The 11710-nt window shown below is 40.2% G+C and overlaps 2 protein-coding genes across 3 annotated transcripts; both read left to right on the top strand.

The window, feature by feature from the left end:
• Positions 1–346: 346 nt before the first annotated feature.
• On the top strand, positions 347–2855 carry LOC138630420 (uncharacterized). Of its 2 annotated transcripts, none has more exons than XM_069714774.1 (3): positions 347–750; positions 1106–1214; positions 2157–2855. In XM_069714774.1, the coding sequence occupies exons 2-3, from the start codon at positions 1111–1113 to the stop codon at positions 2584–2586; spliced, it is 534 nt and encodes a 177-aa protein (XP_069570875.1). In that variant the 5' UTR covers positions 347–750; positions 1106–1110; the 3' UTR covers positions 2587–2855. The 2 variants fall into 2 exon arrangements, with proteins under 2 accessions (XP_069570875.1, XP_069570874.1); XM_069714773.1 differs by having other exon boundaries at positions 350–756.
• A 583-nt stretch (positions 2856–3438) lies between these two features.
• apnl (actinoporin-like protein) lies at positions 3439–5106 on the top strand. Its single transcript, XM_069714768.1, has 3 exons — positions 3439–3545; positions 4010–4139; positions 4242–5106. The coding sequence occupies exons 2-3, from the start codon at positions 4036–4038 to the stop codon at positions 4690–4692; spliced, it is 555 nt and encodes a 184-aa protein (XP_069570869.1). The 5' UTR covers positions 3439–3545; positions 4010–4035; the 3' UTR covers positions 4693–5106.
• Positions 5107–11710: the final 6604 nt, after the last annotated feature.

Raw genomic sequence — 11710 nt, 5'->3', positions numbered from 1 at the left:
CTGTGCTGTGCTGTGACGTGTCACGTAATACATTGTTTTTGTATGTTACATGTCACACTCCAATGGGAGCCGAGTCAGCTGTAAGAATTAGTGAAATAAGAGTCAGACGGTGTTGAAATGTGTGACGGATGTTGGAAGGTTCCCACAGGAATCTGTCGCCTGACATCACCTGCAGCAAAAAACAAGCAACCAGTTGAGCAACGCCTGGGGGATTGGACTTTCATTCTAAGCAAGACAGAACATGAAATGTTCAACAAGCTTCTTCACATTTAGGGAGATATAATATGTCCTAAAAGAAGCAGGGGATGAGTTCACTGAAAAATGATGAAATGCAATCAATAAAACTAAACCTTTTAACTAATGAAATAACTGAAGAACAATACAGAAAACAAACTGCAGAGTCGATAATCCGATAGGATTTCCTTCACGTCACACTACTCGTGTATGATGTGAAGGAAATGCTGACGTAGGAATTTTGCCTGATTGATACATGCATGTGTTTAATGATCGCTAAATAATGATTAGTGTGATTATGGGATATTAGGCTGCCAAAGCGCTTCTTCTTGAGATATAAGTTTCCACAAAGGATGGTGCGCTTTCATTTCACGGTGGACACGCCTGTGCTTGTGTTGGAACAAGCACTGTGGAGGTGTAATCACACAACGGAGACTCTCTCCACCTCTCTGCGAGACCTGAGAAAAAGAACTTGAAGCTGCTGTCTGGTACGACGCTGGCGTGTAAACCTGAAAGGTGAATGTAATTACGCTTACTTACAGCAAGATTATAATTTAACTAGGTCTTGATTATTGTGTCGAGGAAGTGTTGTTTCAGTCGTCTCTGATAAAAGTCGTTTTCATATATTTAAACACCTATTGTATACGTTTTGTAAGTAAGAGGAGGAAAATCAGCATTGCTTTGACAATACGAAAAAGTAATTTACCTTTTCAGTGACTGAAGGAGTTTTTCTTGTTACCCAATGTGACGCAAGAGTTAAATACTATCTATTACTTTATAGAAAAGAGTCATATCAAGTTACTGCACAATACCTGCCGCATTGTGACCTGCTGGAGGATAAACTGTTCTAACCTTTGAGTTTCTCTTGCAGTCAAGATGCCAGAAACAGCAGAGGCTGTGTCCACCACCCTCACCACCAACAGAAACTGCACCGTGGAAATCACCAACGTCAGCGGCAGCTACTGCCTCATCAACCCCAAGTAAGTCAGCAAATGTGTTTACGAGTTTAACACTTGTACAACGGATTGAATTAACAGAAGATCAAACTTGAATGTGTGAGCTTACATTCATATTTACTGTATAAAATATGAAATAGTGAATGAAATCTTTCATAGCATAACATAGTAAAAATAATATAATACTCAGCATACCATTTAACTTGCATTGATCAAACCACCTGTAATTACGTCTGATCGCCCAGTGTTTAGGAAACGCATTCAAGAAGAAAATTACATACAATTATGTTTCATTTTCCTGTGCGTAAAATGCTTCTTTAAATTTGAGCAAAGGTCCAAGAACTTTTCTTTGCTCTAGTAGTCAAAGAAATAACACCAATTTTCCTGCATAAGAAGTAAATGTTAATTCAGTGTAGTTACTTTGAAATTAAGCTCAATGATATCTATTATGGCATGAATAGATTAAGGTCACCTCTAATTCTCAACAATGCAATGTCAGTTTTTCCACCTCTGATTGAAAAAAAAAAACTAAGTGAAAATAAATAAAACAAAAGAAAAGAATAAATAAAAAGTATTCCTGTCTATTGGATTTTGTGCCATGCCTCTACATTTATCTAGCAGGACAGGCCGTATTTTGGATGGTTAGTTTTCATGTGTGACATTACTTTGCTGAGAACATCCACCTATCCATCATGCAGTGACACGCGCCGCCTCATTGCACATCGCATGCAGGTACACTCACTGTTGCTTAGAAGTCCACAGTAGTATTTTCCAGTCACACTCCATCCATCAGCATGAGATGTGTCCCGCCGGAAAGCCCAACATTGAAAAGTACATTGACAAGTCTTCACAAAACTTATAAAAGTGTAGGGGTTTTTTTCTTTAAAAGTGTTGGGGAGTGCGACATAAAGGTTGTCATCGGATTAGTGGTGATGGTGAGCATTTATCCCCTGCTCTGTCGTGCAGGGTGTTCATGACAAGTGGCTTCTCTCAGCACCCGCCTCAGCCCACCGTCCGCACCACCAAGACGGAGGTGTGCTCCTTCACCAAGGACGACAACACCGCGACGGGCGCCGTCGGCCTGCTCACCTACGACCTGTTCCATATGCAGAGCCGGGTCTGCTCCGAGCGCGTGGCCATCATGTTCTCCGTGCCCTTTGACCGCAACCTGTACAAGAACCGGCTGGCCGTGGGTGTGGTTGAGCATTCCCGAGCGTGCGACCAACATCTGTACGACCAGCTGTACGACGGGAAGGATCTCAGCAACTTCACCCGCTCCGAGATGTGCGGCTCCGGGCTGGAGTACAGAGCAACATATGTCGATTTGAGAGCCACGATGTCTACAGTTGGCAAAGCCATTGTGAAAGTGGAGCTCTATGATAAAATGGGTCATTAGTATTCTGCTTTTTTTATATATATATATATACTTTGTTTGTTTTTGTACCAGCGGAGTGAATAAACTTCATTTGATTTGACTACTGTTGTCATCCTGAGAAACATTGAGCAGAGGAAGACTGATTTTGCTGTCATCTGTACTTTGTGTCTGCTGAAAGATATCAATATCTGACAGCCAGCTCATTGATTCCCCATTAGCTTATTTCTTGGGCTCATGTACATTGTACACTCCCTTTTCTTTCATTATGGTAATAAAACATTCAAACCCAATCCTTGTCTTGCTTTGTGTGGGATATGTTTTCACTCAGTATGCTTTCATTATTACTGATGAACTGTAATCATTTTTTAATCTCATGTCTGGATCCTTCCAATTCTAATGAGTAGCAACAGATGGAGTATCTGTATAGATGTTTTTTTAATCGGCGTGGTAGCTAAATTGTTCTTCGCTGGCTGAGAGACTCTCCATCTTGCCTGATTGTGTGGCATTTGGAACGCGAGAGGTTGAACAAAAGAACGAGTAAGAGGGGCTCTGGTAATGTCTGTCTCGACTTGTTCGGTTTTCTTTTTTTTTCTGTTGCACAACACCGCAGGAATGAGATTCCCAAACCACCTCAGTTAGTCAATCCGACATCCGCGTCCCCACAACGTTACCGAAGGGGTTGATATCCAATAGGCAATTGTTGGAAACTGCCACGGGCAAGGGTGTGGTTGTTTTATCCCAAAGGAAAAATCCCACTCGTGTTTGCTTTCACAGTCTTCTTTTCATGTAGGCCATGTTTCACTGTATAAACAAGGTGTGTCCTTTCCAACCGGGGTTGTGTTGCAAGTGGGTGGGTTTCCTAGATGATGGCTCACATCCTTGTTTAAAAAAAAAAAAAAAAAAAAAAATCAAGCGGCACCTCCCTTTCAGTTAACTTCTCCCATTTTGAAACCTGGAGCACCAGCGCAGGTTCTGAGCAGGTAAGCCACTTCCAACATTTAAAGAAAAACATGTTTACTATAGACGGTACAGAGAAAGCCTCTTTAGATTTTGGTTCTTTTGTATAACTTAAAAGTCTGATGAGGCATTTGTCTGATTTATATCCGTTGATAGAAGGGTTGTTCATTTTCTTGAGTGTTTTCACTCTAACTTCATTATTGCATGCTACTTAGTGCTGTAATTGAAGTGGTACACTCTCTTATGAGGCTGCCGCCATTCTCTGATTGTTCACAACTGTTTTGAAATCTCATTAGGCTGTGAAATGCATCACTCATAGTCTGTGTGTGCTTTTGAAGGTCGATGGAATGCCAATAGAGTGTGTCAACAGAGCAGAGGTCAGGCGTGTATTCTGTATCGTAATATCGCTGCCAGTGCGTTGGAGGTGGAAGACGTGCGAGTCACACCTTTGATGCTGGCAGCTTCTAAATTACCTTTTGCGTTACAGGCAGATCTCACAACCATCATCTCAACATGACGGAGTCAGCTGAAGCTGTAGCAGCCAACGTAGACAGCAAGAGGAGTGTGACCATCGAAATCTCAAATATCACCAACAACTACTGCCTCATCAACCCCAGGTAAGCTCTGACTGTGTTACTCGTTAAATTTCAAGCTTACATGAAACATTATATAGATTCAGAAAAATGTGTAGTGTTCATATGTATTTGTGAACTCTTTAGGGTGTACCTTGACAGTGGGGAGACTTACAACCCGCCTCAACCCACGGTGCGCCCTCTGAAGACAGAGGTTTGCACTTTCACCAAGTCCAGCAGCAAAGCAACCGGCAGCGTCGGCGTCCTGACCTACGACCTCTTCGAGAGGTCAAAGAACGACTACATTGAAAATCTGGCCATCATGTTCTCGGTCCCCTGGGACTTCAACATGTACAAGAACTGGTTCGCTGTGGGCATCTACAACAAGGGCCGTAACTGCGATAAGGATTTGTACAAAGAAATGTACTACGAGAAGAATCAGCATGGGTTTGTCAGGGAGGAAGCCACTGGGTCGGGAATCAATTACGTGGGCAACTATCTAGATATCAAGGCCACCATGTGTCCCCTGGGCAAAGCCATCATGAAGGTGGAAGTGTGGGATAAGCTTTTCACACCCACATCCCAGCAGGCGTACTAGAGACCCCTCCTACCCAGTCTTCCTGTCATGTGTCCTGACAGCAGCAGTCATCCTCCCACCTCATGCTTTTACCTGACAGACTGTTTCTAATACAGTGAGCACGCATGATTTAACAGATGTATTGTTGCTGACATGTGTCTGTATACCTGGGTATTACCCTTCCACTAAATCTACTTAAGATCAGAGTTTAGTTTGTTTATAAATCCAGGCCGCAATATCCCCTCTTTATAGCCAAAGCCTCTCTCTCTGTTTCAATAGCATTCATTTTTAAAATGGCATCTTTAGAAATGGAAATCAAAGGATGACTCACTGGAGGATGAGGGCACATAGCTTAGTAAAACACCGAGAGAGCTTGTCTGTATTTACCTTTACACTGTAGTCTGAGGAATAAAATAAACCTTTCTGCTGAAGCTATTTGTGTCTCAGTGTCTGTTAATTGAGTTTAGAAAAGTGCAGCAGTGCTGAAAAAGAAATGAGATTGAAATGTTTTAATACAAAATTATGTTTTCTTGTGCATGCATAAGGCACAATGTGTGTTTCCTGTATGGAAAAGTGAACATTGAATAGATCATTTTCTATCTTTTTAGATATAGATGATCATATAGCACTTGTTAATATTTAGAATATTGTTTTTAAGTTTCTTTTTGTTTCCCAGCATCAAAGCATAATGTGCCACTGCTGATACTGCACCTACAGCATGAGCATGTTAAAATCGATTTAATTATTTTTATTTTTATTCAGATAAATGACCAAATTTGGTTCAGACCATTTAATGTCTCCACAAACATCTACATGAAAGTGTCATGAAAATAATTTTTTTAAGAAACTTGGAAGGATCTTTGAAGATAAAAAAATAAAAAATAAATAAAAAAAGTTTTAAGTGCCTACGTTGCCTCAGTATCCTGATCCAGAGGCGAACTTAACATTCACGTTCATTCATGTTTTCTTTTTCCTGTTTTACAAACCTGTAAACTCAAGAAGAAACAATGCACTTTCTTTTATTTTTGATTATGATCTTGGTAGGGGGAGTGAGATTTAGGTGAAGACCCTATCATTATGCCTGCGCAGTAACTCATTACACTTACTAAAAGCTGTATAACTCAATTGGGCAGAAATTGCTATCTCGACATGTCATCTCATCAACAAAGAAGTTATTTTGCAGTAATGGCGTGGACAATTCTATGTGGGTACAGTCATTAACTTTGGGAAAATATGGGCTTTTAAGGCAGGAGGCAGAAAATGATCTCTTAATTTACATCTCATAGGAAGTTATCAGGTTCCACCGATTCTATTTACAATCTCAATACTGCCTTCCAGATTCTTTGTTCCCATTAGATTCATGATGCCTTTGCAGCATTAACTGTTCCAGCTACAAAGAGACCCAGATCAAAGGTTTTGCTTACTGCTCCCGTGCATTTGCATAAAAGCCATACATAATATAGAGGCATAAAGTGGGCCTCTTTAGGCTGAATCCCTGAAGCATTGTTGAGTGACATATATTGGAGAAATGACACGCGGTCCCTATAAACAGATGGGGACGCGAAGAAGCAACTTTTGTTTGTCGAGGCTTTAAAACGAGGATAAGTTCCCACACGTCCCTTTGATATTTCTCCTTTCAATCCCTTCTTTATGTCTACTATACCTGCACATAAGTCTACTTTCATGTTTTGTATTACATTGTCTTCTGCATGTGTTTGTGAATGAGTGTCTGCGTCTGCAGTGATATGTACAGTATGTGTGTTGGCACACTTTTGTGGTGAGCATCTCTGAGTCTAAATACGCATGCACCTGCACATGCAGATATGGATAATTTATATCAAATAAATGCTTTTGTACGTTATATGATTTGTATTTCGGTCTTTAAAAATCTTTCAAGAACAGTGCAGGATTAAACTTCTTAAACAGGGAACAAAAGATATGAGAAAAATGCATTTCCCTGTGTAGATAAACGTAAGAAGCTCAGCATTTGTGGACTGAAACGCGCTTTTTACTTTCAAACAGGGGTGAATTTAGTTGTTTTTCTTGGTCAAAAGCTTTTGTTAAAATCCCTCCAGGACGTTAAGAGTAAAGGCAGGTGGATAAATGCAGGTGCATCATCCAAGTTAAAATGTTGGCATGTCTTTTCACTAGGCAAATATCAGCTGATCACACTAAAACAACAGTAAGGCTCCAGTTAACACTGCAGGGAGATAAGCAGAGACATGAGAAAAAAATCAAGGGCCAACCACAAAGGAGAACCTCAAACACATACAAACAGAAAACCTGAAACTATGCAAGCATTTGAACTTTTATTTTCTGTATTTTTACCTCGGAAATAATATTTAACTTTGAAGTGATTTATTTATTTTTTGAGCTAATGCCGTAGTTTCCCATATATTTCCCAGTTTTGTCTATATATCTATAAATTAAAAAATGACTGAAGAACAAAGAAAGCAAAGGACTACGCATCCCTTTCTTTGTACTCTGAGTCTTTTACTTTCCGTTATCATCAGCACTTATTTTTCCTCTGTGCATGAAAAAATAATTGAAATAAAAATGTTGATACATTTTAATTTCGCAGGCTCTCAGGGTTATGAAAATGTTACATCATTAAAGGTCCCGCTTACCAATTTGTTTTGATTGCAGTCTTTGTATTTGCTTTGAAACCAGTCCTGTGATACATGAGAACCGTGTTGTATATTGAATCAAACTGGGAGTGTCCAAACAGAAGCATAAAATGGTTAAATTTCCATGACTGAGGTCTGAGAGTGAAGTGCAGCTCTTTTAACAGCCTAAACCGTTGCATGCCAATAACCAACGGTAAGATCAATCTATAATACATATTCTGCTCTCCCCAAATGAATAGAAGTTAAAAGGTGCAATTTTTTAGTGTCCTCAACGACAGAATATGTTCTCAAAGACTGCCATCTAGAGGCAGCAAGCTTACTCACTGAATTTATAGCTGAACTCCTCCACATACTTCAGGCATGCCTTAGAAAAAAAAAAACTATTTAAAAACTAAAATATATGGAATATTTTCTAGACTGTGTAACTACTGCGTTGACAGAACAATATTTTGAAGTGTTTAAGAACCGGAAATCGGCTGGTTTTAAGAGGTAAGGTTGCGTTTGTGTCCTTAAAAAGTTCATTCCCCCCCGTGTTTTCTTCTGCGTCCCTCAGCTCCAAACATGTCTTGACATCCAGCAGGGCCCGGTTCTCTCTGATAGTTCACTGTGTGTCTGACCTGATGCGTGTCAGGCGCCCGCAGATCCATCACTGGAGCTAAATTGCAGGCTTCAATCTCAGTCAGGTTCACCTCTAGAGAATCTGCAAGGGTAAAACAAAAAGAAGGCAAATGTTATTTCAAGCTTTGCTGGCGTTTCACTGATCTGCATGTTTGTTTTGTTTTGTTTTCAAATTTATGCGGGTTATATTCTGCCGACTCTTCATTATTCCTTCAGCTCTTACACTAAGGTCGAAAGTTGTGTTATTCCTGGCAGGCTTCGGGAATTCTCTCCTCGTGTTATGTTGGAATGGCTCAGCATGCAGAGTGACACAGATGTGTATCGTATAACAACACAGATAAGTTGAGACAAGACACTCAGATGTTTTTTGTTCTCAGTATTTTTACTTTATAACAAGAAATGTTCTCGAATCTTCTATGACTCTAAAACTGGGGAACTTTGTCCACAATATGCAGCTGTTTTCAGTGAGAAGATCTAAAATCAAACTGTTATTATCCGTCCAGAACCAAAAAGGATTTTAAAGAAGATGCATGTTAGGCATACATTCTGGATGTGGCCAGAAACATGACTCCACATAAACGCTGAAGGTTATTGATGCAAAGAAACAGCTGATTTCTAACATGTTCCCAGCTTAAAAGGTGATAATATGTCGCCATTGTTTTTACTATTTGTTGTCACTTGTTTACAAGTTGGCAAAAAAATTATCACTTCAGTTTTAAGAAATAGGCTATGAAGACTTACTTCCTATTGCTTCCCATAATGTTGTGTCTTTCAGGTCTGCAGTGGTGACTTCAGTCTGTTCGACCCCCCTCATGAAGACCGCATATTCTCTGAGAATTTTCTTCATTTTGTTGTTTCATTTTGCTTCATTGATAAACAAGAAACCTGCTCCTGCTTTGTTCATCACTTCTCACCTCTTCCTGATGTGGTAGAAAATGCAGGGAAACAACTTCTAAATTTGTTCCAATTTAGTTTCTCACTGTGTTGGCACTACTGTGTATGAATATACACGTAAACAGGACACGCTTACGTTACTGTTCATTTTGTTCTCTGCTGTAAATGCCCAGTGCTGTATCCAGTTCAGTATGGTTTTTACCTTACTGTTGGTATTGCATGTCCACGTTTAAATTTCCTGATTCTGATTTCTCCATCTCCCTCTGCTTGCTTCTCAAGTAAACGTGCTTTTGGTTCCAGTTGTCCTGCAGCAGTTCTTGTTTTCGTGGGTAAATCTCTCAGAATCCTTCATAAACCAGTCATGTTGACCTTCAGGCTGCTGCAGACGCAGCTTCTTTTTCCATCGTCATCGGAGAACGTAAGAACATTTCTGCCTCTTGTCCCTCAGATTCTCAGCTGGCAGTGACACACGGCTCTTCATGCTCTGTATTTCTATGAGTTTATTCTGACTGATTGAGCAGCAGTTTTGATGTCAAAGCTACTTGAATGTACAGTCATGTGCTGCCAGCTTGATGGCAGCCAGCTAAAGGGTCAGCTCTGACACAGCAGTGCCAGCTGCCTGGCTGTCACACAACAAAGTAATTACTCATGTCACACCGAATGACTTGCATCACTGGGTGCAATCTTTTAATTTTCATCAAATCTGGAAAAACTCCAGTGTGTACATGCACCAATAAATGTTAATGAAAAAAACTCGTCCATTGTAAACCGATTTTATAAATACAGGCACCTATGAATCAATTGACAAATCAATAATTGAACAATATCTTGGCACAGAATGCTGTAAGAAGTTTCCTTTCCTCCGCCAGATGTGGAGGTTCATCTGCTGTCATTGATGCCTCCGAAGGTTCCATATAAAGCAGTGAAGCTGACTGTCGGACACTGACGGTGCCAAAGTCCTCGGCCGCAGCCTGCCAAAGCAAGCAGCAGTGGATACAAGGATGCCCTTACCTGCCGTGCTGCCAACCGCTTTGCCAGATCTCAGGGACACAACAGTCATCGACTCCCGTGGTGAGAAGACCCAGAGGCACCCGGCACCAGAGCCAGAACCTGCAACCTGCAACCGGAGATGCAGCTGAGGCTCACTGGTCACTGCTGCGGAGAGGGTGTCTGATCTTTCTCTCAGTTCTGGATGTTCATGTATCCGTAGCTGTTCAGAAAGTGTGTGGATTTAAAACTCTCCACCTTCACATGCATCTACACATGGGAGTGCGAAGTCTGCGCCTGCATTCAGAAACTGTGATAACAAATAGGGAATAATCAGAAGTATGAAATGGATATTCAAGTAGTTTATGTAAAATATTGTTGTAATTTGTCATTGAACATAAAATGTCGTTGTGTTGGCTTCCTCGATCATTCCCAATGCAAGCTAAAGCTAGCCTCATTATATAGCTAGATAGCATTTTCACAAACATACACAGACATGAATGCCCCCCTCCCCCCTCTTTTGGGGCATCTTTTGCACCCTCAGTTTACAATATGTTCTATCAGCAAGCAGCTGATGACTAGCCTAGCATGCTGTAGCAGACCAATGTTGGCCAGCATGGTAATGTGCCAACACTAGGGATAGTTTTCTGGTGACGTCCATTGAGTTTGACACTGTTAAACATCCTCGTTATTGTTATTGTGCAGGATACGAAGAAATGCTTAAAAGAAAAAGGCAGAAGAACACTGACTCCTTTTTCCAGTCAAGTGGTCATGTAAGTATCTTTTCTTGGAAGGAAACGGAAACCTATTTGTTTGTGCTCAAAACCTGTTAAAAATGTTTTATTGTATCAACTCATCTGTTGCTGCTGTGTTATGCTTGTTTAGGATAAAGCGACCACATCAGGTATCAACCTCAATGGGAGCAGGTGATGTCAACGCTGCACAGGTGAGCTGTCAAATGAAATAACTTAAAAGCTTTGCCGTCACCTTATAGTTAATACTGTGGACACATTATGGTTAAAGGTTAGGGACAAAGGTGGGGGGGGGGAGGTCTCATGTCCCACATACAAACAGAAGGGATACTATACTTTGGATTAAATTTTTCCTCAATTTTTCATTTCAGAAGTTTTGGTTGCCTTTTTTTTTTACATGACATCAAAGTAAAAATCAAATATGATTTTAACTCTACCAATACTTCACTATTTTGGCGTGGTAATTTATATAACTATGGTACATGCAATATCACAAAACATACCAAGTATGTAACTGTGGTGCTTTTGTAATGTACCACAGAAGTTGTTTGCAAAACAACAAAATATTTATTTTATTTAATTAGCTGCTCTATGTCAGTGCTTTTTAACGTCACCAGTCGCACATGCAGTACCACATATTTGTATTTCTCTCAGTGAGTTTCAAAAGGATTTCTGATCTCAGTGTCATGGATTTTGCTAATTTGTAAGTCTTTTAGGTTTTAAAAAAACAAAATATCTCTGGGGGACGGCAGACATTTTTCCTGATCCGTTCAGAGAGTAATATCAGGCTCACAGCATCAAGTCAACCCACTTCAGTGTCAGCACGGATCCTTGAAACTGGTGCCCCATGGGATTGTTTTCAGATCATCTGATTTATATATGTACTTATGCTGTGGCATAGCTGGGAGGTTGGAGAATAACCTATTGGCCTCATACACTGCTTTGAATGATTCCTGATGATAACATGCTTCACTGTACTACAAAAAGAGGCCCAGATCTATACAAGCAAACTATTTTCTATTGTTACAGTAACTGACGTGATTTTTAGATTCAGTGTGACTTACCTATTGTGGGAATATTCATTTATTTTTAAACGGCCATTAAACCTGTAGTAGTTTAAAAAAAAAAAAAATTAAAAAAAATCTGGACTTTGCAAAGAAT

This window comes from Brachyistius frenatus, unplaced genomic scaffold (assembly GCF_029030835.1).
Source record: "Brachyistius frenatus isolate BFR_SWC_R1_liver_20210118 unplaced genomic scaffold, ASM2903083v1 Contig_134, whole genome shotgun sequence".
Classification (NCBI taxonomy): Eukaryota; Metazoa; Chordata; class Actinopteri; family Embiotocidae; genus Brachyistius; species Brachyistius frenatus.
Note: the sequence above shows the minus strand (reverse complement) of the source record. Positions and strands in the feature narration are given on the sequence as shown.